Source organism: Calonectris borealis, chromosome 6, assembly GCF_964195595.1.
Source record: "Calonectris borealis chromosome 6, bCalBor7.hap1.2, whole genome shotgun sequence".
Classification (NCBI taxonomy): Eukaryota; Metazoa; Chordata; class Aves; order Procellariiformes; family Procellariidae; genus Calonectris; species Calonectris borealis.
Window position 1 is genome coordinate 5,330,612 of NC_134317.1, and position 27,365 is coordinate 5,357,976.

A 27,365-nucleotide genomic window follows, 5' to 3' on the forward strand; every position below is an offset into this window, starting at 1 on the left:
TCCTTTGTTTTGTCAGTACAGGAATTTTCACAAAGCACGTTTTTAATGTGATTGGAAGGAACATCTTCTAACACAGGTCATGGCTGAAAACCCCATAGCTAAATCTTATTAAAAACTATTCAGAGATCAAAATTAGAGACTGTAATACAGAACCGCTTGGATACCTGTCAGATTGATAATATCTAGATGGCCATCTATCTTGCCACCTGCTCCCCCTTCCCTTTGCACTAATAACCTGAGTAAGCTTGTGAATGCTTTTTTTTCCACCCCTGCTGGCTCATATTAGTCTCTCATATCATCATGACCTGTAATCTCTTAAAAAAAACAGTATTGCTTATTAGCGTTGTTCAGAGGACCAAAGTACATACGCAGCAGAAGAAAGAAAGCAGCAAAGTCTTCAAACAGATTTTCCCAGGTGCCATTATAAATGTTAACATGAAAGAAATAGAGTAATCAAAATAATAACTGATGTACTTCAACTAGCTTTTTAAGCAAATGGGTGATTTTGCAAAGGTCAATTGGCAGGACGACTCCTTCCTATTCTATTTGACATCACAATATTCAGCTAGGAAACGAATGAAACTATTTAAAAGCTTAACTTTTCTTCACTCTTCCTTTGAGATTTTTCAGTTTTATATTTAATCACAACCTTACAGCAAACCAGGTAGGACAGCAGTGATCGTTAACACTGTTACCCAGCTCTGGAATTCTCCACTTGCAATTTGCCTTCATCTCACATAAAATTATTAACCTAGCACTTTTGCCAAAATCTGCTGACACAGTTAAAAGTACTATAATGCAAAGGTTAGGTTGTTGGGGTTTTTTTTTTAAATACAAAAATTAGTTCTTCAAATTTGTATTGGGCTTCAGGGTTCTTGATTTGATTCTTTGTCACACAGGTTAAAAAAAAAAAAGAAAAAAAAAAGAAAAAGTGTCATCCATTTGTGTCTTGGCAAAATAAGAACTACAATTGCAAATTGCTATTGTCCATATTGCTTAAGTATTAATTCATTATTTGCCCTTCATAGACAAACAAATATTTCAAATAATACGACACTCCCTTTTGCATTCACTCCACGTCCATGTGCTGAAGGCAACGTGTAGGAGAGAGAAGTGCATATTTCTGATCCAAGCACATTGAATGTCCTGGTTTTGCTCTTGTGGCGTTACACTGACAGCAAACCATATTAACGTTAATACAACACAAAGAAAAGAAGAAATGGAATTATCCTGTTTGAAACTTCTGAAGCATCTAGACAGACTGGAAATTGCCCTTGATTTGATTTTCCTCATTCTGTTTTGATAGAGAAGTCACCTACCTTACATTTAATAGAAAACCCTCCACAAAACAAAACAAAAATCATCCACTACCATCCAAAATGTGGGCAGTGTATAAAGGCAGAACTTACTCTGGGTGCACTGCCAGAGAAGTCATCGATCTTATTAAAAAAAAAAAAAAAAAAAAAAAATTTAAAAAAAAAAAAAAAAAAGAGGAAAAGAAGGCACCTTAAGAAAACAAATGAGCCAAATGTTATTAGAAGTTTTGCTAGTACATGAAAACAGAACTTGGAATATATATTTCAGTGCATATATACCATGCTGTACATACATATATACCACACTGTCAGCAAAGTCACAAACACACATCACGTAATGGAGGAAAAAAGGCTTTGATTTATCACTTATGTGCTGGGTTTCTTCCTCTTTCATTCCCAGTCCAATGAAGGCTTTCAGATAGCAGCTGCCACTGGATCTCTTTGCTTCTCCACCCCTTGACATGGATGAGGAATCAAGATGGCACTGTTTATAGAAATGTTTATATAAATATTTTATCCAAACTGTGCTGGACTTAACCTAGGAAATTTCTGTTTGATATCTCCCTGGAAGGGATCCATTTCTTATTTGAAGGCATGAAAAAATGATGAATTTACCAATTCTCTTGATAGTTTCCCACTAGTCTTTGCAAAATGTACTGTAACTCTCATTTTATTTTGGGGGGGTTCCAACTTCCAGACATTTCATCTTGTATTGCCCTTTTCTGCTACATTAAAGAACCGTTTGGAGCCCAGTGTTGTCCCTTAATGTAGGTAAGTAGGAAATCAATTGCCTTTCAATTTCTTTCAGATAATTTAAACGTGCTGAGGTCTGTAGGTCCTTCACTGGCAAGATAATTTTCCTAACCTCCAACACTTTTTTTTTTCCTCTTCCTTGCGTAATCTTCATTATGTTAGTATCACTATTCTAGTTTTCTTTTCCTCAGTGCCACTGACAGAAATGAATGTTTGCTCTCTCACTTCTTCGTTATCACATGCAAGAGACAGCTCAAACTTTTTGACACCAAAACACCCATAGGAGCTATGTTTTGCAGTAAAATCTCAGAATAGAGTTCCTAGTTCTGGGAACAGCATGGCCTATGTTTCCCATATATACATATATTTGGATAAATTAAAATGCTCTTTCGGCCATTAAGCAATCCAGATCACTCTCCACAAGTGCCTTTACCCAGACCTATTTGCCAGTCCATCAATCTTTGCTTTGTTTTAAAATGTTATTAGAACTGTTCTATTTACTTCCGTATCATGGATAAAAAGAGTGATTAGTGTCAAGCTTAGTACTAGTCCCTGGAGAGCAACTCTAAAAATTCACCCAGTTGATGATGATTCCCCAGGGACTACTTTCTGAAACGTGTAAATTAATCAGTTCTTAATCCATTTAACATGTGCTTCACTGATACAGCACATAGCTAATATTTAATCAGAATGTCATGTACTATTAAGTCGAGTGACTTACAAACTTTCACTGTACTTCACAAATTTGGCTGGCTTTTTCAGCGAGACTTGAATCAAAAAATAATGCTGTTTTGTTGGGGTTTTTAAAATTTGATTTTTATTGAGTTATGATGATTGACATCAACAATATTCCTAACTACTTTTTTTTTTTTTAAATTAAACCCTGCAACAATTTTTCCATTAGTTGACCCAATACTCTGTTAGGTTAATCCGCTTATAAAATTTTCAGAGTCATGTTGTTTTCCCGTTTTTGAGTATTGGCACAATGACAGCCCTTTTTGAACCTTTTGTAATTTCCATGACAAACCAATATTTATTTAAGATTGAAATCAACAGGCAAGGACCACCTCAGAAATCTCTCTAAGGCTCTAGAGAGCCTATTTACATTTCCTAAAATTTTGCCAAATTTTGCTAATTTTTCTAAAATTAACATCACTGGTAGGTGCCATTCATCATTTATTAGTCATTAATAGCATGGAAAGTTCATCATCAGTTTCTTGTAAGCAAATCGCGCCTGGTTTTAAAACAAACAAACAAGCAAACGAAACCCCACAAATATTTATTGACTGTTCCTGTCTTTCCTGCATCACTATTAACAGCCGCATCACCTTAACAGTATGCCTGTAAAAGTACTAGCATTAAGCTCTTAAAATTAAGATAAAACAAGATTCTAGACATTATTCCTGTGCACAGAGTTCAGAACTTAAAGAATTTGGAAAACTCCAGGACAGACTAAAAGCATCAGTTTTGTCCAGCCCTGCAGTGCTTGCAGGATTCCCCTCAGCAATACACTATCTGGGTGAAGTTTATTACAGGGAAGATTATATACACTGTTTAGCATTTGGCTGCTTTTCACTGTGTAAAGGGCCTGTCTATCTCTATAACGGGTACCATTTCAAAAACCAGTCAATTAGTCTATATATCTCAGTTTCTCACTACCTAGATTCAGTGACTATAGATTTATAAAATACTGAATGCACAGCACGTTGTCTTATAGAAAGAAAAAAACTACCTGAAATCTACAATTTCCACATGCTAAAATAATGAAGCTGATTTTGCACTGCATTTTATACAATCATCTATTTATCTGTAAGGAAAGTCGCCAAATCAAAAATGGGATAATTTGTCCCATTTATACAGGTGCACATACATTCAGAAAGGCAGAGGCAAACTGCGTCATGCCGATTTTTAAAATATCTGCTTATATCTTCTTGCAGGTTTAAGCATGTGTGTGTTTTAAAGTGGAACACAATGGAAGACAAATCACCCTAAATCATAATTTCTTCAGTAATTTATTACACTAATTTGCAAACTGTTTTCTATGTAGCTCTAGAAGTAACAAAATTTTAACAATGCTCTGAAAAAGAATCTTAAAGCGTTTTAATGTCAGCATACAAAGGGCCATTCTCTTCCCACCTCAAATTTCCAAAATGCTGTAAATGGAGACTGACCTAAAAAACCCTACGCCAGATTTGAACATCGTCAGAACTATTATACAAACCCATTCAGGCACAGATCTAGAGGCTGTTGTAAATGTTCAGAAAAATTAGCATAAAGGCACATGTAACTCTAATAGGTGCTTAAGTATAACCAGTGGGAAGTGGAAATGGTTGGTTGCCTATATACTACTGTGAGAATTCATCTATTTATGGTGCAAATGCACACAGAAGACTATGATGCTGAATTTTTTCCCTAAACTTTATTCTTTTAATAATTACTGAAAGATTAAGAGGTAGTCAAATGGTATAGATGGACTTTTCTTTTCTTAAAATTGCTTGCATATGCTTTGTAAGTGATATTTTTCTGAGCCTAACACCCTCTGTTTTGTAGGTCATACGGATATCTACAGACTGTGCGGATACTGAAGGCGCTTGTCCTTTAGCCTTCTGCCTCACCACATGATTGAGCATCCATATACCTTACAACCATACACCCTGTCGAGTGTTATTCTCTTACATATCACAATTTACCTCGCTTTCTCCACTCAAACATGCAACCAAGCTGAGCAACAAGCTGCTTCAGCTGCCATGTCATTTCAGTTTTTACACATCTTCTCTTTTTATGTGTGCTCTACATCTCCGTGATGTCTCATCTCCCCGTTCCACTGCCATAGGCTACAAGTCAGGAACAAAGCTCAGGCTCAATGTCAAACAGAGTGAAAATGGGAAAATATCATAGAAGAGAAAATTAATGGGCACAAACACAGCTCTAAAACTTCCATCCTTGTGGGCTTTGCAACTTTCCCTTGTTTCTTGGCAAAATCTGAAGAGAGTAACAGTATTTGTATAGAAAATGCCTTAAAAAGGTATTTAGCTAAGGAAAATACAAATCAAAAAATTCAAGGTGGAAGAGTTATGCTTCCATATTAAGGAATAAATAATCCCGTGAAGTGTGCAATCAGCCCCCTTTTATCTGAAACATTAACTTTTTTCCACTCCCCCCATTCTCCTGCCTTCCTCTTTTCCTTGACTGACCACCGTGGCTTGTGGAGGTTCACATTTCCAAAAATGCCTTAGCAATTGATAGTCCCGAGTCTAAGACAGAGAAATGGACTTCAAGGTTGAAATCACAGCTTCTCTGCCTGAACCGAGGCCTTTCTCTCATTTCAAACAGGGAAATTCCAAAGTGAAATACACGTGACATCCTTCTTTTCTCAACAGGTTCTTTAGTTATGTCTTTAGAACAAAAATATTACCTTTCATCTTTTCTTATTGACTTTTTTCTGTAATAAACATTTTTGTTTTCCTAAGGAAATTATGGTGTTTGCAACCTACATTTGAAAAAAAAAAAATATAAAACCCCCAAACATCAATACTTTCAAATAATTAATCTTACCCACACTGACGTGGCCGGCAAATATGCAGATTTCCATCATATGGAATCATGGTCTTATATGTCATTAGTCATTTGGTTACTACGAAATCTAACTCATGGCCTAAGACTTTTTAAAAAATAGGGATTGCATATTTCTGTAAAAAAGTAGAGGTCCCAGAGCACACTAATGTGTAAAGAAAAGGGGATACTTTGTTTTTATTCTCACTATAGAATTACCTTGTTCTAGACAATATAATCTTGTTCAAAACCCTGTCTCTCTCATCCCCAAATTAGTTTATTTTTCAAAAAAATAACACTCCTCCTCTTTCTGTAGATCCCCAAAACCAAACACAAGAGTAAATACTAATATGACAAATATTAACATTAGTATTTTATTTGGATCCAGATACTTGATTTATCAGCTAAATTATTTATTCAGGAGGTAACATCATACTTTATGTGACCCTGTTTCTTATTGTGTGTAAACTTACCCGCACGTATAACATGTAAGCTTAATAAACCCTTTCACTTTTAAATTTCAGTACTTCATCTTTTCACTATTTGAAGTATATAATTTCTATTTTTGAACTAAAATATTATAACTGAGCTTAATGTAAGTTATATATATATTTTTTTAACATCTTTCAGATAAGCAAACCAGAGTTGATAAATAAAATGCCTCTTTTTTGGGGGTGCATGCATTCACGATACATCTTCAGTCTGTTTATTAAGTAATCATATCTGGGTACAAGTGTCAACACAGTTTACGTTTTGAATAATGTGAAGCAGATAACCTCAATTAACAAGTAATTAGAGTCATTTTCCTATTAAGCAGTTTCCCTAATTGTTTTTGAAACCTGGAACTAAAATTATAATAAATAATAAGCGGCCAAAACATGTCCCTGCATTAGCTTAATCCAGGCTCTTCCACTGGAGCCTGGGAAAAATGCAGCAGAAGTAAGGGCTGAATACCCATGTGATATTGAGAGAAGAGGGAAATGTTTTGTAGCTGTGCACCTCTGCATAGTCCACTCTTTTCTGTGGTTTTTTTGTGGTTGTTTTTTTTTCCTCAGCACAATTCTCTGCCCTTTCCCTTCCCTCTCTCTTTTCACCCCCATGATTTCTTATACGAACATTTAATGTATGAAGTATTTGACTTAATCATTACTGTGGATTGACTAGAGCTTATCAGGGAAAAGCCATCCCACAGTGAACACACAGGGTACCATAGCTATTGAACTACAGTTTATAGTAGTGCAAATTAATTAGATACCTTATATTCTACCTTGCCAGCATACTATACCTCTGTTTATGTAAAATAATAAATATGACCTGATTGTCCCAAATAGAACAATTTCTGGGTTTGCTGCTGGTCATAAAAAAAAAGTCCTTCCCTTTGATATCAGTCTTTAAATAGATACATGTCACATATCAAGTACAATAAATGAGCGCAGAGAAGATAAGAGAGTGCATTTCTCTGCTTACGCTACATGACCTCATGGAAAATACCTATGTTACACTCCGTCTGCCATAGCCAAAAATGAGGGAAAAAAAAAAATCTAGTTAAATACAAAAAGAAATCCAACAGCTGCTCCTCACCCTAAGCCAAAACAAACAAGCAAACTAAAAATTAACAGAAAACCTACCCAAAAGTCTCAGGCAAAAAAAAATCAAGTGCAATAATATTCTCTTCACCCACAAACTCCAGCCTAGGTCAAAACCTCCTGTCTTGCAAATACATTTATCACAATTGCAGCTGGAGAGCTGTACTGGTAGGACATACCATTTTCCCCTGAAGGTAAGGAAAGAGAAAGATTTCTTATAGTCCCTGAAGGAACCAAAGTAGCCGTGACTGCTCAAAAAGGCTCTTAGTAACGAGACTGGCCCCCTGGCCCACAAATAAATACCTTGCTGTTGTCTCTATGTCTACAGGAAATTTTGCCAACCTTGGAACAGTACAGGACTTATATTTTCTCCATTTTAAAAAAAAATTCAATAAGGTAATAAATCAAAACCAGACCCGTGAAAATAAAAAGTGAAGACCCTAGGAAGATACCCTGAGAAATTCCAGGAAAAACTCTGGCAGCTATGGGAGGACATGAGCTGTTCAGCAGAATAAAAACATTTAAATAATATATCTTGCTGGAAATTAGGCTTTGTGAGAAATCCCATTGATTTCTTTTAAGTCATTTTATTAAAAGGTCTATTAATGCTTGGCTTGCACTTTGTGGCTATAAGAGATGTTGGAATGAAGAGCTATCAAAGGTGGCTATCAAAGTTTTTTTTCTTTTTTCCATTTAACTTTTTCTAACTATTAAGCTGCTCATTTTGTGGAGACAATCATTAGTGTCTTTAATGTGAAACAAAGCTTCTGGATAAGAGCTGCTAGCTGAAGATCAATATGAAAGATATCATTTCAGTTACAGCTTTAATAACTGTAACAATAGGGAGCCTGGCATCACTGGCTTTATGCATTAATGTAATTTAGAATCTACCAGGTACAAATCTTATCAAACATTAGCAGTGGCTGCACTGGGATTTTCTAGGTAAGGAAACTGCATGATAAATGGGAAGTATTTTAAAGGTAAACTTTCATGTAATCAGGCTCATCTGCCATAAAACCATGAAAGAATTTACATGAAGAAAAAAAAAACAAAAAAGATTCTTGGAAAACGATGGCAGTTTTTAAGGAACTGAGCACATTACGTGCCCATGCACCACCAGAGTATACTAGGATGTCTCTCTTGTTTAGATCATCGTAAAAATCATACAACCCACAAGACTGGAGGATTAGGAGTTTCAGCCAAATTCAGTGCAATCGAAGATTTTCTAGAAACCACCATACGTAGAAGTCCACACCTACCTGAACGTGCATTGCATAGCTTTCGCAGAATAGATGAGGAGCTTTTTCCCAGGCTGCCAGCAAAGCACCAGCACTGCAGACCAGGAGCATGACCCTTCCTCCTGCCAGGGCCCACAGCTCCACGCAGCTGCAACAAATTCACCTTTCCCACCTCATTTCTTCCAGCCCACCTGCCTCCAAATCCCTCGGCTCCCTACTCGCTCCGTGCTTTTCGCAATAACCAGCCCATTGCCCCAACCTCTCCCATGCTTTTGAGATATTCATGATAGTATCATCCTTATTCTTTTGCAACAGTTTATCTGCAGTCATGATATTTCTTTTCCCAGCTCCTCAATTTCTTCATTAAAAAAAAAAAATCACCCCCCTCAAAAAAGAAAATCAGGTCTGAAAATGTTAAAACACAAATTTTGGATCTTGCCTGCAAAGTTATTCTTAAAACCTGATGCAACCAATTGGCAGGTTTTTAAACAATTTGTTTAACTTGTGTCCAAATGTCTTCAGGTTTTAGTGCTTACAGGTGGCCACTTTAGATTTACACTTTAATTTTGAGAAAGATCTAAACTGGGAACACTGAATTTTCAGTTTATCATTTGCTGATAAAAAATGGAAAGCTCAAAGTTGAAGTAGCCAACTACTGAAAAGAGTTGGCACCTGGCACTTTAATTTTTAAACATTGGTTTTTTTGTGTAATGAGGTTATAAAGTAAGAGTCTGACTTCAGGACCACAACCAAGAAGAATGAGCTCTTAAGGATGACAGAACTGCTGATGTGAAGCTCATTTGGTCCAAAACCCAGGTTTGGTCCAAATAAACACACAAAAGTTTGGATGCTCGTCTGGGTTTTCTACCTGCCTTGGGGCTAGAGATGTCATGAGAACAGATTCGCTCATCACAGCTGCAGTACTTCCAGTTCTGGCCATGGATGAAATACCCAGGAAAAAAAAATCTTTCTTGCAGAGCTCTGGGGGGTGGGGAGAAGTAAGGGAAAATGGGATAGGGTATTTCACAATCTTTCAAATTTGATTCCAAAACTGAGGGAAGATTCAGAGACTAGAAAGTATAGCACATTTTTGCTTTATTTGGGTTTTGGCTGCACTCTGAAATGCAACTTTTCACTGTAACTGTCAGAATATGTGGCAGCTCAGACAGTCAATAATCATGAAAAGAAAGGCATAACTGTTTCTAAAGTTTAGGCGTATTCAGTACTGTCCTAAAGTAACAAATATAAAATAGTAGTAGTAGTAGTATTGGTCTCTGAAATACAAATAATTTTTTTTCTACAGTCCGCATACTGAACAATGAAGCTCCTTCTTTCTCTCAAGCTGTAGGGTCTTGGGCCCTTTGAGGGGGAAGGTTTGAATTCCAGTCTTGCCATGGCTGTGAAATCACAGTGTATGTATGCATGCACACCCATAAACACAAAATCACAGAAGATCAACACCTATTTCCATTAAGACTACGAACCTCACCAAACAAGAAATTAAACAGAAAATAAAATATTACCATGTTAACATGACTGGATCGGATCCTGCACTTATTGCTCCTGCAAAAAAAAAAATCTGATTTCAAAGGGAATTTGATCTGATTTAGGGCAGGAGAATGCTGCTGTCAACTATTTGTCTAAGAATAGGCATGTTGCCTAACAAGGACACTCTACTGTCTGTTTTAAAACCTCTTCTCAGCGCATTAAACAACATTTAGTAAGCATGTCTGTATATTGTGTAATAGCACATGTATTTAGGGCATGCACAAAATAATTTGATCCCCATTTCATTGCATCAGTAGTGCAATTATTTCACTGCAGTAATAAAACAAACAAACAAAAAAACCCTAGTTTTTTACCTCTCCTGTCATGTTGCATTGGGTCACTTTGTGTCACATGATGTGATATAATGTAACTCAATGCAAGGAGACACATGTCCCTTCTCATTGGAAATTTAAAGAAATGAAGCTTACTTTTCCCCTGTGGGAAACTATGCAGGTCAGGTGCCCAAGACTAGCTATGGGAAGTTTGATATCATCTCAGTTTCAGTACCTACATATTTCAAATCTTACAGCATTTTGAAAGGAAACGTGTTAGATGCCACAATTTAGCCGTAATACAGTACTTAACAAAGATAGTGTAAGAGGAATATAATTCCACAGCTTATGTTCCTTGTCACGGTGTGCACTGACACATATTGCCAAAGAGACTCTTTCAAACAATACTTTTTAAGCATACTTTTTGAAATATACATTATAAAACACGAAAGCCCTCAGAGAAACCTAATGCTGCTAAAAAGCACACGGGTATAGAATCAAGGGAACAGAACTGATTAATGACGAAGCCAAAACAAGACTTTTTTGATGAAAAATAGTGAAACAGTTAAGCATAGAGAATATAGATAAGGAAAATGTACAGGACCTGGGGCCAAGTTCACCTCTCAGTTACACTAGCATAATTGTGGAATAATTCTATTTCAATTAATAGGGTTAATATGATGAGAAAAGAATTATCTATGTAATGAGCATGATTGAAACATAACAATCAATCCGGCTCTGAGGCAGAGTCTGTAATGTGTGCAAGGGGGACACGCATCATCCTCAGTCCCATTTCACAGGTAGAGAAACAGAAGAAAGGACTCAAAATCTCTTGGCAGGCCAATGTCCGAGCTGGGACCAAGGGAAACATGGCAAATTCCAGTCCAACTCCTTCTCCATTTGGTTGCAATAAATAAATACAACAGAAGGCTATCATGGAAGCCAGCTGAAATATTACATATATAAAATATTATCTCTCTAACATCATGGCATGTTGCTGCCTCACTCCTAAAGCAAAGAGGTGTAGCTTTATAGTGCGTTGGGACATTTAGCATCAGGGTAGTAACTTCAGTGTCATTAACATCTCTATATATTTGAGTGCCACTGTTTGCAGGATAAAATAGCAGGAAAAATAGAGGCCTGAGAAGCACATTCAGAACAGATGCAGGGAATAAGTATTTCCCACTAACAAAAAACCCAAGGATGTGTGGAATGGACTATGAAATAATGAAAATGATACAAAAGAACTGGGATCATTTCAATTTGAATTAGATGTTAAATTACAGAAAATAATAACTATTCAGAGGGTTCTGTTTATTTAAAACCTCATGTCTAAGTTTTCTTAGTCTGCTTAGTTTCCTCCAGGTACAGCTCAAAGGCTTCATTTTGCAGAGTTTTGGAACAAGCAAGTTTTGAGCTACAAGCATTTGATTCAACCCCATGATTGTCCTTTGGTTTTGAACAGGCTAAGACAAAAGAGAGAAACATTTGGAATTGTTACAATTCACCTCATTCAACATCAAAGTCATCATTTTTGCACATTTTTTATAGAAAGAATGAAAGGCAGAGGTATTTTTTCCCTTTTTGCTTCTAAATTCTTGTTGGTTACACAGCCCCAGTCACCAGTTACCACCAAGAAATGGTAACCTCAGTCTGCACCTGTACCCTGCTCTTAAACAGGACATCACATCTTGTGTGATGTGACCAAAAATTGATATTACCATAAGCTTCCACTGGTATTCCATAGATTACAGTAAAACCAATAATTTCAAAAGAAGAAACATGTATTTACCCCTTGCATTTCCCTGTGTTTACTGAAGAACTACTAACACTACCCTAGAAGATATTTTCTGAGCATTTCTTTATCTGCTTTTCTATCAGTTTGGGAAGCCATGCTTTACTTCCCTAAGTGTCTTGAAGAAAAAAAGGGATTCATTGATGAAAAAAAAAAAAAATGCAATAGTATTTTCCTTTTCCAAAGATACCTAGCAATGCAAGTGAACAGTAGGTAGCATTAGATTGAAGGGAAGAGCAGTCAAACCGCCCTGCACTGCAGGAATATCATCTGATATTCCCTTGAGGGAAAGGATCACGTTTTAAGGGAACCACCAACTGCTTAGGCAGAAGAGCAAGGTCTGGGCTGGACTGCCCGTCATCGCCTTTCTAACAGGCACACATGCCTTGGTGTCACCAAATGAAGTCGGGAAGTCCGGCCAGATATCTGGGTTCCTGGTCCTGCCCCAAGTTTTCACAACATGTGGCGACACCCCAAAGCACCAGATCCTTGAGAAGAGCGAGCACTGGCATCTCATGTCTCCACAGCTACAGCTAGCATCAGAGACAAAAAGGGCTATTAAGAGGCAAGCACAGATGAAAAGAAAATATGAAACAAAAGAAATGGAGCGTGTTTTTTAGATGGTAAATTAAATAATATTTTCACAACCGAGTTTTCTTTTTTTTTCCCCTCAAGATATATATTACAACAGAGAGAAATGCCACATCTGAAGAAAAAAAAGAACCTTTAATTTTTTTACCCTTTTTTAGTTTGTCCAAAAAAATAATATTTTTTAAATATTTACACCATGCTTTCTATGAAACTCAAAGGGATTTGCAGGCTTTGAGGAATGCATTGATCTTGTCAAACATCCCCCAAATTGTAGACAACTCTATTAAAGATAATACAAACGTTTCATTCTTTCACTAGATGCTAGGAAAACGATGGGGAGATATTCACAGCGAGGATGCAAAACTTCCTAGCAATGCGTTCAGTTAGGAAGGTCTTTCAATATTAAGCATCGCTTCAGATAATCGTATTTTCAAGCAACGGATGATGGGAACATCCACATTTTGGAGTCAGCAGCTCTTTTAGCTAGCATCTCCCCAGTTTTTAAAGGGGGGTGGGTGGGGGGGAGAAAGTTGGGGAAAAAAAAAAAAAGCCAAGCCATTTGGCATAGACTTGTCCTTCTGTAGCATCAGCTGCTTCACCTGTAATCTCTAGTGCTGCTCTGCCCCCTTGTGCTGCCGCAACTGCAGAGCAGCCGCCCGCGCCTTTGTGCGGGGACCGCACGCTGACAATCCCCCACTGTCACTTCTCACTTTTCTGGCAAGTTCAAGGTCAGTGCCTAGCTATTTTCAGCTCATCTCTTCTTGATCCATGCAGAGAAATGACAAGGTAACGTGATTTGGGGTCAGCTGTATTACAGGAACCGTTACATAAACGGAGAAAGTGGAAATCAATCCTAGCTGACAGTGTCTTCAGGATAATCAGCGCTCACTCCATGCCGCTGTCAGCTCTCCTGCATCAAACACCATGTTACTTCTGTCAGATCTCTTTAACAAAACCATATTCTCACTTTTGGCAAAGTAAATAAATATTTCACCCGGGCTTGCATTTAATTCATTGTTTAGAGAACTTTAACACTTTGGACTTGCAAAGAGTCCCCATTTATAGGGGAAAAGATGTCTTAGCCTGTCATGTCCATTACTGCCTGCAAAGGGTGTTGGCAAAGATGCAGTCGAGTCTTATGAAATACCCCATTCTTCATATTCTGTGCTCGATTTCTTCATGCAGATGATTGTCCTCCAATTCTCCGTTATCGACCAGACCTCGGCTTCCCAAAGTGCTTACCTAACCCACGGTCCTCCTCACCCCAACCGTATCAGGGTTTTTCCTCTAACATTTTAGGACACCTTCCTCAATTTGTTTGATTATTATTACTTTATCTGAACCATTTCCTCCCCTAACTAGACATCTTCCCTAACGCAAAATTATGAACATATCATTTCACAAGATGTGCCGCGTTAGCCGCGTCTCGATGACAGCACATGGTATGTCAGTTTAGGGAAAGAACAGCGATTCTATCCCACCCACCTTGTGCTCCCATGAAACTGCCAAGCCCGCGGTACTCCGCCGAAGAACAATTTACCGTAATATTAGTTGTCAGTAAATTCAAAGACGGAACTCCTAAAGCTATAAAATGGATTAGAAGCAATTTAAAAAAGAATTAACAAACTAGAGTAAGAGTATACTGTCAACAAACAAATGCTTCATCATAGCACTGTAATTTGGAATTTTAATTACCCCTCTGCTTCTGTAACAAAACAATGTCTGAACTGGCAGCCATTTGAATCTCTCACAGGTCATTGAGCATTCTAGTTAATTACTCTATGAATAGCCTGTTTTTCTCCCCTCTGGAAACACGTTTCTAATGGCAGTCAAGGTCTGACAAATGTGTCATCTACATAATTAGCTAGGAAGCAACACAAAACATTAAACATGCTTTGTGCCGACAACTATCAAAACATTTCATTTGTTGTCAATTATTCATTACTTTGTAGGTTCTGAAGGGGTTGTTATTATGGAAATAAGTCCAGATGCTAACAAGGTTAGAGTTTTTTATTCAAATTAGTAATCAGAGGACTAACTTTAAAAAATGTATCCCATGTACGTTTATGGCAGCGTTCAATCAGTACTAAATTATAAACGAATTTAGTTAAGTTCAAGTTAAAATAGCCATGGCAGAGCACATACACTAATTTGTAGAGTTGCATCTCTCTTTGAAGTTTTAGGATCTAAGCTGAAGTAGCAAACTTTCAGAACCTTTGGCAAGACTAATTTGTGCTTGGTAAATAGAGTAAAGATTTTCACAGCATGGGATAATGTAAGATCGCAAAAAAAAAAAAAAAAAAAAAAAAAAACCTGGAGGTTTTTGAACCTTTTTTCTACCCTTCTGTCACACTGAGTAAAAGTCAAAATCAGCAATTCCGACTCAAATAATATCTTGTCTGAACTTCAGTTTGGTTTAACAAGGAAGCCAAACCAGTTACATTCACCACTCCCTTAATAGAGCTGAAATGAATTTATCCTCGCTTTTAAGAAGAAATAGGTGTTGGTTATTTCTTTTTTCTATAATCTCATTACGATGCTGCCTATCAAGCTACGCAGCTGAAATGGTACAGTGAAAATGTTTGGAGGAGAAATAAATGGGGAGTTTAACAATAAAATTAACTTCTTCCTTTTTAGCCAAGATTATTTCAGATGAAGTGCTATAATACAAATATACAATAAAGAATACATTCTCACGGGTCATATATAAGGAAAAAAAAATTCAGAAAAACAAAAGGCTTGTTCTGGGCCTGAAAAAATGCTTGCACACTAAATGCTGATCCTGAAAAAGGGTTGGGAGGCAACTTGCATAGCTCCATTGAGAAAAATTGCTTGTTGAAGGTAAACTGAACCCTAAAATATTCTAATGCATTAATATTCTACTTTCAGCCTCTACATCAAAGGAGTTTATGGTATGTAGGACATACATGAGCATGTAGGGGTGCATCCGGGAGCGGTGCCCAGTGCAAGCTGAGGGCCTCTGCCCCGGAGCTGGGGCAGCTCCTCAGGTGGGACACACATATGAAATGGCTGAAAAACAGGACTCAAGGGCCGAACGAGTCAGTCTGCAAGCACAACACACACCAGAGAGCAGATCTAGGTTTTAAAAGCACAAAACCAGTTTGAATACAGTAATGGGACATATGACACACTTCATTTCTCATTTTCCTGCACTAGAAAGGAGAATGACTAATGTTACTCAACAGATTTTTTTTTTTTGACAATATTCATGTTCAAGAAATAAAACTGGGCTGTGTTTATGGACTCAATGCTTTCACACCTACTCTGAAATATTTGGGGCAAGCAAGGTGTAAGCTTGCATTTATTAACAATTACCACACGTGTCACGGGAAGCTCATATATTTTTCTACATCTGTCCCAATACTATCATATGATTTGTGTAACACCTTGAAGGGAACACAGCTATTTCCTTACAGTGATAAAAGTAGATGCATCTATAATGGACTAGTGTATGGACGATAAAATTTGCAGAGAATAAAGGGTGGGCACTCACTATTAGAATACAATAAATAGAATATTTTTCCCTTTCCACTTCAAATGTACACAACTATGACAGGAGAAGCTTTTCTGCTTTTAGAAATATTTTGTCAAGATTTGTTTTTTCCTCCAGGAAAAAAAGTAAACTGAGGAAAAAAAAAGAATCCCCAAAAACTTTCCCGAAATAAACTATACTATAAAAGAAGCTCTGATGATCTCTCAGAGATTGAAATAATCCATTTTCAGCTAAAACTACCCATAGCAATGAAACTGAAAATACTCTAGAAGAGGGCTTCAGTCTGTCTTGTAATTAACATTAAACAGATAACATATTTATGAGAAAGTCAAAATATTTTGGAAGCCGATAATCCTGTAAGCCTTAACACGGTATAAAAACAACAAATAAATGCAAAGTGTTACTGTTACACATGCCTGCCTGATCAATGGTTTTCACATATTGATCTATAAATGGAGTTGACAGTCTGTGTTGGCTGCACATTTTCCAAGCAGCTCTATTTTTGTACAAAACCAATACGGGCAATTACCTTTGTTTGAGATGCCAAGTCTTATCAATTCAATGTGATTTAGTGTCATTTTAATTAAATATCAGGATCTACTTCAGGACAATCTATACAAACAAAGCCTCAAACTTGACTATAAGCTTGATTTGAAGTAAACATGTACAAGCCCTGCAATTTCAAAATATGGCTCAAAAACTCTGCTAAACAGAAGGCTTATATTTTTAGCAATTTTATTTCTGTCTTTTTGGCTAGCCATAACTTTGGCAAGTGTTCTATGATCACAGGAGTAAGAAACAAAAGAAGATTGCTTCCCGTTTCCCTGATAACGTATTAGAGAGATAAATAAACCTACCAGTTTGTTTAACCTAATCAGAAAAAGCTCTAATATATTAACATTTTGGAATGTCTAAATAGGTTCTAATTCTTAATATAGACACCAATAAAAAAAGACATTTCATTGTTTGAAGTTGTTCTGAATGAAGTAAAATGCACTTCCCTGGGGTTTAACAGATGAAAATAGCAAATATTCATTTACATTGCTAGTTCAGACACTAACATTAAGCACAGAAAGAGCCCTTGCTTACCACAGCCTGTGTCCAGCTTCGTGATTTGTGCTCTTTAAACTCTACATTAATATCAATTTCAACCTTTGCACAAAGCTCAAGCATTTCCATCGAAATAAATAACGTAAACCCCCAAGAATCTACATTTAGCTTTTGCATCAGCTAGCTTATGCATTCCACATTTGCATCTTTACTACTATAAAATGCACAAGTGCATATGGCCCTACTGACGTATGATGCATATCCTTCTTTGTCACACTATAGAAAATAATCTGTCCACCTTCAAAAGTATAGCCCCAGGTGTGCTTACAAGCATCACAGCAAATGCTTGAGAATACAACAAATCCCTTAGAGAAAATTATGTATTTTCTTCTCTATAAATCACCAGTGATCTTTCCAGTTGCGTGCCTGGTTTTTACCCTTTATTGGCCAGAGCGTTAATTTTTTTCCAAATATGTTTTAGAAATATATATTTCTATTGATTGTTCAAAATGTGCCAAATGCTGATTGACTTAATCCAGTGAAGTCAGTAGGTTTTGCATAAGTTGAGTAAAGAGGATTTAACCCATTTATTAATAGAACATAGAGTATAGTGCACATGCTGAATATGGGCCACAAAAGAGTAATATGGAGTCCTTTATTCAGCTATTTCTAGTTTTTAAAAAGAGAAATCTCTCCGATGATAGGACAAAAATATTCAGTCAATGTAAAACAGAAAATAATCATAATCAGTGGATACCTTATAGATTATATCCATCATCTAAACAGAGGCAGACTGTTGGAAACAGAAAATTTCCAAATAGAAAATCAGGGTAAATCCTCTAGCACAAAATATCTTCTAGCACAAAATAATTAGCTTTGCTTAACATAGCGGTAACATGCATCTTTTAGCAAGGATCTGTGTGCCTTTAAAGGCAAAAGTGAAGATTGTGTATGTAAGTGCACTGGAAAAGAGCATTAGGAATTTTAAAACAAGATTACTAAATGTATATATATATATACATGTACACGTATGTGTCTGCATCAGTTGGACCCTGCTTTTTCAAGACACGTGGACAGACAGAGATGACTCTGCTCCATCACTTTCCCCCAAATCCTTCACAAGTCACATGCACGGATTCAGATATGTCAGCATGCAATTGATACATGCAATTGATATTTCACTGCTCTTTTAACTTGAATCTCACTGCATTTAAAGCCCATATTTGAAAACGTTTGGATCCTTAGGAATTTTGCTTTTAGTTTGGGCATTAGCAAACAACTTTAAGAGGCTTATTTAAGTAAATACGCCAAAACACTTCCAGTCTTTCAATATCTAGTCAGAAAATTCTGCATGGCAAAAAGAGATGAAAAGAATTGAAATAGAAACGAAATTAGTAGCATGGCAAGCTTTCAATCTATTATGTCGGAGCCAAGTTTGCTTGGTAAAATGACATATATTCAGTAAAACTCCACTTTTATATAATTAGCTACTAAACAAATGTAACACAAAGCAACTTTTCAGCTCTCAGCCAATGAATATATATTGTACCTGCTATGGTTATTGGAATGAGGCAGTGAATATTTATGTCTAATTTAACTTTTTAGAGCCCTTGCTCTGTAACAGTCCAGCATACTATCCCCAAAACTAAAGTTATGTAACAAGGTAATATCAACAATGAGAAACTGCATGATAAAATCCTGCCCAAAAGTGAAAAATGCTAATTTTGTCTCATTTAGCAGCTGGATACAGAAATGCTCATTAGTTTTAAGAGGGTTAATCCTTTTAACTTTTGCATATTGATATGCCAATTATGCCTAATTGTACAAGAGGCATCAGTCAAGGTAATAGTGCATAAACACATGAAAGTTATTAAGTACATCCCAACATGTAATAAAGTAGGTGTTAATTGGTAGCTGAGTTCTGCAGGCTATTGAGGTGGATAATTCATTGAGAGATGGATCACTTGTAATTTCTCTACATAATTCCTTTTGCAGTCTCATGCTGTGATGTTTTCATGCTTGTCAAAAACAACTGCAGCCTAGTGCCTTTTGTTAAACACAGCCAATAAAATATGTTAGGCATCATTAAATATACTTAACTTTTAAACTTTTTCAAAGGTACAGTTCTTCCTGATAATACATTATAGTATCCCCAGTAAATTACTGTAAGCATCGTTTCAGGTTTGTAATGGAGGAACCTTTCACGTCAGATAAAAAGGAAAAAAACATGTACAGTGTGTCTGAGGTGAACAATATCGTTTAAATGGAAGGTAAAGGAGTATCTTACCAGCTGCTAAGATCTAAACAGATTTTTCTCTCCAGAAATATAAGGTGAAATGAGTTAAGCTATACCAGAGAAATTAATGATTAAAATAATATATTTCTAAATGAGCTTGAATTTTGAGTTTGAACTTAGAGTAAAAAGGGAAGAAAATACAGCTGTTATTGTAGGCTTCCTCCATTTAATAACTTTGTTAGAAACCTGAATATTTCATAGGAATCCATTACATTAACAAAACAAAAAATTAATGGCTGGCATGGTTGTGAGAAGTGACTGAGACCTGGGACTCTGTCCCCAGCCAGCAGAGTTTTCTCCCTCATTTGCATTCTCTGAGAACAAAATGGATCTGGAGTCCAAAAAGTGGCTAACATTGCATAAATAATTTTGTAACATCGTATGGCCTCAGCTGCAAGTTGCCACCATTATGGAAGAAAATTAACCAGGGGAGACTCATACCAATCAGTTTGTTTAGTAGCTCAGAAGGAGTACAGGGGCAGGGATGCAACTGGCAATAGAGTTCATCACCAACTATTTAATTTAAAAAAAAAATGGTAATGGATAAAAAATGGCTCAACCCTTTCAACTCTGTCAACTATTAAAATAATAAGAGAACTTCAGTGTCTGATTTTTACAATTCATTCATTCTTACAGCAAGACTTATTTTTGTTACTGACAAAGTTGTCCTTTATTTACCGAGTTGTAATTTCCATTTCTTTACTTTCCTCTGGTTTTAGCATTTGCTTTTTGAGAAATTGTCGCATGTGTCTGATGCTATAAGTACTATTCTCTAGCAGCCGTATTCAAGTACTGTAACACTTGAGAGTTGAAATGCCGAGTAGATGCTATGATCCTGGTCACCAAAGCCAAATTTTGTCTTTCAGTGAAGGAAAATTGTTATTCCAATATCTAGCCATACTCCTAAAAACATATTAGTGCCATTAAATCCCTCCTTGCAAGGGATGGTCATGAAACCAGTATCTTAACCACACTTAAGATAATTCTATAGTTTTTAAAAAATTGGAAGACTCAGAAAATATTAGTAGTATTTTACTTACAGGCTCAGCGACTTTCACGTTCTCGGACAGAATCATAGATTTGCTTTGGCTCAGTCTGTCGTGGTGACTGTTGGCATTTTTGATCCTCATTTGAACAGCCCCCGTACTGTGGTGGGAAGGATTAGGCTTTTCAGAGGCCATATCAGAAGTTTTAGACCTTTCCATGGTTACTGGGTTGACCTGAAGAACATAAAATAAGACCATTAATCTAGGGACTCTTCATACAAAAACGTACCAATGCCAGTTATATGTCACTGTAGTCAGGAGAAGAAGCTGAGTTATCTTGCTGGCAAGATCTTGATCATCTTTGAACACCAGGATAACTATCAGCTGTGTCAGCTTGTAGTTTTATTATTGTCCTTATCACTCACCCATCCAAACTGCCTTGGAAGAGTTAGTTTATGTAAAAGATTATCCTTATCTCAAAAGCCATTCTCCTCTATGGTGTAATCTCCCTGCAAGCCTCTATCACGTCCAGCTGGCAGCCACTACACTTTGTCTTTGGCCCTGCTCACACTACACATTTTCAATCTTGCAAAGGAAAACGACATGCTGTGAAGCCAATTAACATATCTTACCTCCACAGTTCGCTACATGCATGTTACAAGTGCATTACAGGACCACGCTGCAACCCTGCTAGTGTCCTAGATTCAAAACCAGATCTAATAAAATTTCCCTTAATTTTTACGATTCTACCGACTGTTCATTTTTTAAATTTTGAAATGAAGAAATGAGCTGAGCACATCAACTCTCAAGCCCTTGGAGGAACCGGGGGGGAACTTGTGCAGAATGATCACCTTGTGCTGCGGTTCAACCTCCTGACTCAGCAATAGTGCAACTCAACAAACTGTTCTAGCTATTCAAATTCCCAAACCATTTTCCATCAGCAAGAGTTGCTTTATATTTCCTGTACAAAACATCAGGACAGTGATGTACAACACTTGCTCTATTTTCCTCCCCACTAGTTCACCCTGGCACTACTATATGTAAATTGTGAGTGAAGTAATATGGTAAGAGTTACAAGAAAACTTGCTACTTATATTGCTATGTAACCGTATGAGAAAATGTGTAAGGAAGAGATACTACGTAACCTGGAATTGCTGGTTTCCCTACTATGGAGCCAGGGAAATGGAAATCCATTTAAGTGTAGTTATAATATAAACTGCTGAAAATCAGCATTTTCCGAATGGGTTTGAAAAACACAGCTTTTTCTAGCAACATCTCCTCAACCTCTGAAGACTCTAACAGATGAAATTCCCTGATTTCAAGAAAGTCCGTTTCTATGAAGTCATCAGAGCAGAGGAAGATACGGTACTGGTGTGCAGGTGGGAGAGGGAGATGAGGAGCGCTACTGCATGTCTCTGGGCAGGACCACAGCCGTTGTGCTGGTGGAAGGACACAGCTCTCATAGCTTCACCTTCTCCTGGCCCTGATAAATCAATTAGTTACAGGAAACTGCCTTAGACACAGAGGACAATAATGAGAGGTCACGGAGTCACAGAATGGTTGAGGTTGGAAGAGACCTCTGGAGGTCATTTGGTCCAACCCCCTTGCTCAAGCAGAGGCACCTAGAGCTGATTGCCCACAACCATGTCCAGATGGCTTTTGAATATCTTCAGGGGATTTAAACTCAAACAGCCAGAGATATGGAAAAATGAGGAAACACAGCACCCTTGAAGAGAGAAATGAGAAGAAGAAAGTGCTTCAATATTAGTCGTTACTCACTCAACATTACCTGCCATGATAGAAACACCAACTTTAGTAAAAGCAGCAGTAAAGCGTACGCTCGTTGGCTGTTTCCTGCATTGAATTAATTACTCAAGGATCCCTATAGAAGTTAAACAACAGAAAGAGATGGGAAAAATTTGGCTAAAGATGTTTCCTATTACTTAGGAGTATGCATGTCTAATTCTGCTGCAGAGCTGGTATGTGACACTGGGGAAAACTCTTTAGGTGGACCTTTAGGAGATGGCACTGTATGGTCTTCCTCTCTGAGAAACTTCTCACCATCCTTTGGAGCAGTCACCACTCAAACCCACGTCGTAGGGACACTGCCATTTTGGCAGTAAGGTCTGCAGCAGCACTAAGCAGGAAATGATTTTTTCCTCCTTCTAAACTTGGAGAGTCAAACCATTTTGTATTTTATGTTGGTATCAAACCAAAACTGCATCTCAACAGATTTTCAGTAGGCTCCAGGCTGGAGAGCTGATCAGACTCGAGAGACGAGAGCAACACTGGCTCTGTCACTGATCCAATGTTTGGCTGGAGCACATCTCTCAGTTTTTTTTCTGAAATCTCCCACCTATAAAACTCTGACATATCTCTTCTTGGGAGCATTATGAGTTTTAATTAGGTAGTCTCTGTCTGGTGTTGTCAGAACATGATGTACTATAAAAAAGTTTAATAGCATGACAAAGTCATGCCCTGGATCTCAAGTAGGAGCACAGTCAGTAAAGACTGCAAAGACTTCTGAAAATTTTTATTCTAATTTTGTTGAACCTTAGTTAATTTTCCCCAAAATTGGAACTAATTCACACACATCAGAGTATTACAAGGAGACTTTCTGAGGCACTAAAATTACAGGAACAACCATAAAAGAAAAGAGAAAAACCCAAACCTCAACATTTCCTCCATCAGATTTTATTTGTCTTGGTGTAGAGCATGGTGAGATCCTGCTGCATATGAAGGACATCTTGCAGAATATCAAGGAAAGCTACAAAAGTTGCTCCCTTAGGATTTCCAGGTAGAAATCCTTTGCTGCCCAAACTCCATTAAGACTCCTGACAGCGTTATCGGCCCTGCATGCCAGTAGATGGCACCCTGAATATGAGCTCCACAAACGCAACGGCGTTGCATTCACATTTGCAAGAAGAATTTGGTAGTACTTACACTCTGCTCTTTTTTTGTTTTTTTTTTTTTTTGTTGTTGTTGTTGTTTTTTTTTACCTTTAAAAAATAACAGAGGGGAAGACAGTCAGGAAACAGATAAAATATTAACAGAAAATAGAAAAAGGATCCTATCTGATGCTTTTATGATTTGGTGCTTCCAAACTGTTATTAGCAGCATCAGGGCCAAGTTTGGGCCGGTTTTGCAGGGGAATTCGTTTCACTTACTTTGGAAGGCAAAGCTGCCAAGTCCTGTGCAACTGCTTGTGAGGCACTCCATGTTCATTATATAATTAGCTAATTTGCCTTTTGGCAAATAGTTAGCATCTGGATATAAATTTTAGTTTTGAAACCTCCTACGGTTGATTTGCTGGAGAAAGGCATTAAACCAAGACAGACTTTACCCCCCTCCCCTCCCTGTTGTTTATAGGGTTCCTGGAGCAAAGGGGCAGCATAACTTTAAGGCATTCACCTAAGAGAAGAGGGACAGGGGAACACATCGAAAAATGGATGTGTATCATTTTTGGGGCACTGTGGAAGAGAAGCAGCAGGTTGGATAAGGATGGGAAAAAGTCAGGGAACAGTACGGGTACAAGAAAAATCCTTGACATGAGGTCGGATGGATGATACAGGAAGGGAAAACTGATTCATAGCATGGGGAAAAAAAGATTACACTGGATATGAGAAAGGAGGACTTTAATTTCTGGAGAGTGCGTAGATCAGCTTACTTATGGGGCAAGAAACACCACTGAGCTGAAGGGACAAAATCACCTTTCTGGCTGGGACAGCAAAACCAGTTTAGTCCTACACGCACCGCCACTTTTGGAGATAACATCAGGAGCTGAAAAACCCTCACTGAAGGAAGAAGGGGTTCATACTTTTAATTAAATTATCAGCCTCAGTGGGTCAACACTTGCAGTTGTTTTTCCCATGAGTTGGTCCATGTGTTTGGGATGCTCAGAGAGGAGACAAGCCTGCTCCAGCAAGTAGCACAGCATCCCCGCAGTGAATCAAGTTGAACTGAAGCCAGAATTCAGACACCAACTACAGGTGTGAGGTGGCTGATAAATAGTCAGGTGACATTTGACATGCCTGGCAGATTCAAAGATTAAGACCCTAAAACCCCAATTTCTAAATGTACAGCCAACTTTCAAACCCGTGGTGTGGAAGGAATGAGTATTACAGAGGTGAGAAACGGAAAGGTTTTTGCGGATGCAAATCCATACACGCAGTAAAGCCATCCCGTTTCTGAGAATCAGGCCCAGGTTAAAAAAGCAATACAGCAAATTGCAGAGATCAGATCTTGGGCTTCCGCACAAAGTGCTGGGCCTCGGCAAAACTATTTTAAAGAACAATTTTTGTAATGTTTCTTTTAAAAACAGTGTTTTCACAAAATCTTGATGTTTGATAACAGTGAAAATATTTAAATTAGTTCAAATTTTCCTTTGATGGGAAAAAGTACTTTTCTGGGCTTTCTCTTCAAAAGGAGAAAGGAGATGATAAAGGACACAAAGTAACATTGTTAACTTCCCAATGAAAAACAAAACAAAATAAAAAAATCCTTCCTTTTGCTATTTATAGTTTCCATGAATAAAAGGAAAAATATAATTTTTGCAAAAAGCTAAAAGTAAGAAAGTGAATTGTTCATCTCACTGCCATTCTTATGTCTTTGGTAGCTTAATTATGGTTTCTGTCTCACAATGACAGCCAGTAAGTATTCCCTTCCTACAGCAGCTCATGGAGCTAGATGAATTTTCATATTTTAATCCATTTTGACACGTTGCTTTGTCCAGAAATTGATCCTATAATGAGTGGACTCACTGGTGTTAACCAAGAACTTTACTTCATGAGTTTTGGTACAGTATCAATAAAGTTAATATATAGGTTTTCTACAAAGCAAAGCAAAGCATAGAAAAGCAAAGCATAGCAAAGCAAAGCCTTAGTTCTTCAAGAAACAAGATGATAGCAGTATTTCTAAATTTTGTTTGACCTATGCCTATGTTTCCTACAGCTATGTACAGTGAAAGACAGAATGCAAATGTTAATTCATTAGCAACTTGTACAAAGTAGAAGTTGTAGCAAGTACTTTTATCCAAGGAAGGAAAAAAATCTATCCATGATTAACATAATTTGTTGCATTTGTTTTTCAAGTTTATGAGATTAAAAACATTGTATATAATTTTCAGTATTTATCAAAATAAGCTTTTAATTTCCAACTTCATTCCTTATGACATAGCTACCACTATCAAGTCAGAAGCATAATGAACATGAAAGTGCTCAACATAGTAATCTGAAAACACTGCAAAATTAAAGTGCATCTTATTACATTCACTAATTCCATTCTTCTGCTGAAGAGCATACTTCTACATGAAGAGCATCCATTGAAACCTAATGCAATGATATTACAAAAAAGAATAAAAATCAGCACTAGGTTCATCATTACACTAGACCGCTGGGCCTGAAAAACCATAAAAATGGAAGAGGAAATAAGAGTTAACAAACGAAAAAACAAGCTAATGCCACACACGTGGTGAGTCAGAGCATCCTTGTAAAGGAGAAAACATGTTACTATGTCTGTGAAAGAAGTGTTTAAAATCAACACACCTACGTAAATATTTCTGCTGTTGGATTTTGTTCTTAGCCTTTGCTACACTGTTTGTTATCTCCGCTGAAGTACAGCTCAGGGGCAGTAAGTGCTTCAACACACAACTGACGGAAATAAAGGGAGACAGATGAAAAAACAATAGGTAAAGAGAAGGGATAACAAGTAAACTGCCACATAGCTTTTTTCAATTATTCTTATCTGCGCTCTACTCTGTCTTTATTTTTTTTCAACCATCCCCACCACACTGCTTTCACAGCTAACACGTCACACATCTGTGCCCAGGACACGGACACAAACAGCAAAGGATGCTGAGGGATATGGTGTCCTGGGCTGGTGCCCAGAAGAGTCCTGAAGCCAGTTTATCTGAGTACTAGAAAAACAGAAAAATCCATTGTAATGAAAATACAAAGCAGATGTAACATTCCTATGCCTTTTCCTTTGCAGAAAGATGTCATCCAGCCGGAAATAATTTGTACTTAGGAAGTAGCATTAATTTCAACCATCAGACATATCTCTAGTCAAAGTAGGAGATCAGAAATGACACTACATCACCCTTGCCAGGGTCTTTACTCCAGTTTTATTCTTTTATATCAGATAGACAATAAAACAGAATTTTGTGCTGAGTTCAGTCTGCTGTAAATGGTAAATGTCCTAAACTCAACAGCACATTTTCCCTTATCAACCAAACTCACAATCTCATCAGCAAACATTGGTGAGTTAGTTGATACGTTCTAAGTCCTACAAAAGCCATGCTCAAAGCATTGATTATCATATCCTCTTTTAATTTTTTTACCTGTTGCAGCCATATTAGACTTTTGGTGGTGTCTCTCAGAACAGACAACGCACTGAGGAGGTCACCTTACCTTATGTGTCTAAAGGCTGGCTTCATAGTCATTCTTTTCTAGTCATTCTTTTCTTTGAGGACTTTCTGCAAATAAAAGCAGAAATGGCCCACAGAGTTCTCCAGGCAACTTCAGTTTACATGTACAGTTACCCATGCCTCTCCTGTGGTCAAAGAGAAGAGTAAAACATCTTTTCTGTTTTGTTTGTAGCAATATCTCACTGCCCAGCATTATTCTGTTACCACGTGTGGAATATGCTGTTCAGCACATGATTCACAATTTTATTTATGCTCTGAGGTATATAATCCAGTCTCTACGAAGGATGCATCTAAAGGCAAATTTCTTGACACAACTTGGCCCGAACCATAACAGATTTCCTAGGCAGTAGTGCAATACAAGATGTAAAGCATTTTCAAGCATCATTGTTAAACAGTTCTTAAGCTACAGAATCTTTTATCCTTGACATTTTAACTTGGTCCTTG

General features: G+C 37.3%; 1 protein-coding gene across 2 annotated transcripts in view; it reads right to left on the reverse strand.

Annotated features, from left to right (window-relative positions):
* The window catches only part of ARHGAP15 (Rho GTPase activating protein 15), a 333,439-nt gene that overhangs the window by 295,698 nt on the left and 10,376 nt on the right, over nt 1-27,365 (reverse strand). For both annotated transcript variants that reach the window (XM_075152711.1, XM_075152712.1), the window contains exon 2: nt 20,552-20,731. In XM_075152711.1, the coding sequence (XP_075008812.1) occupies nt 20,552-20,716 (165 nt within the window). In that variant the 5' untranslated portion in view covers nt 20,717-20,731. The remainder of the gene's footprint in view (nt 1-20,551; nt 20,732-27,365) is intronic.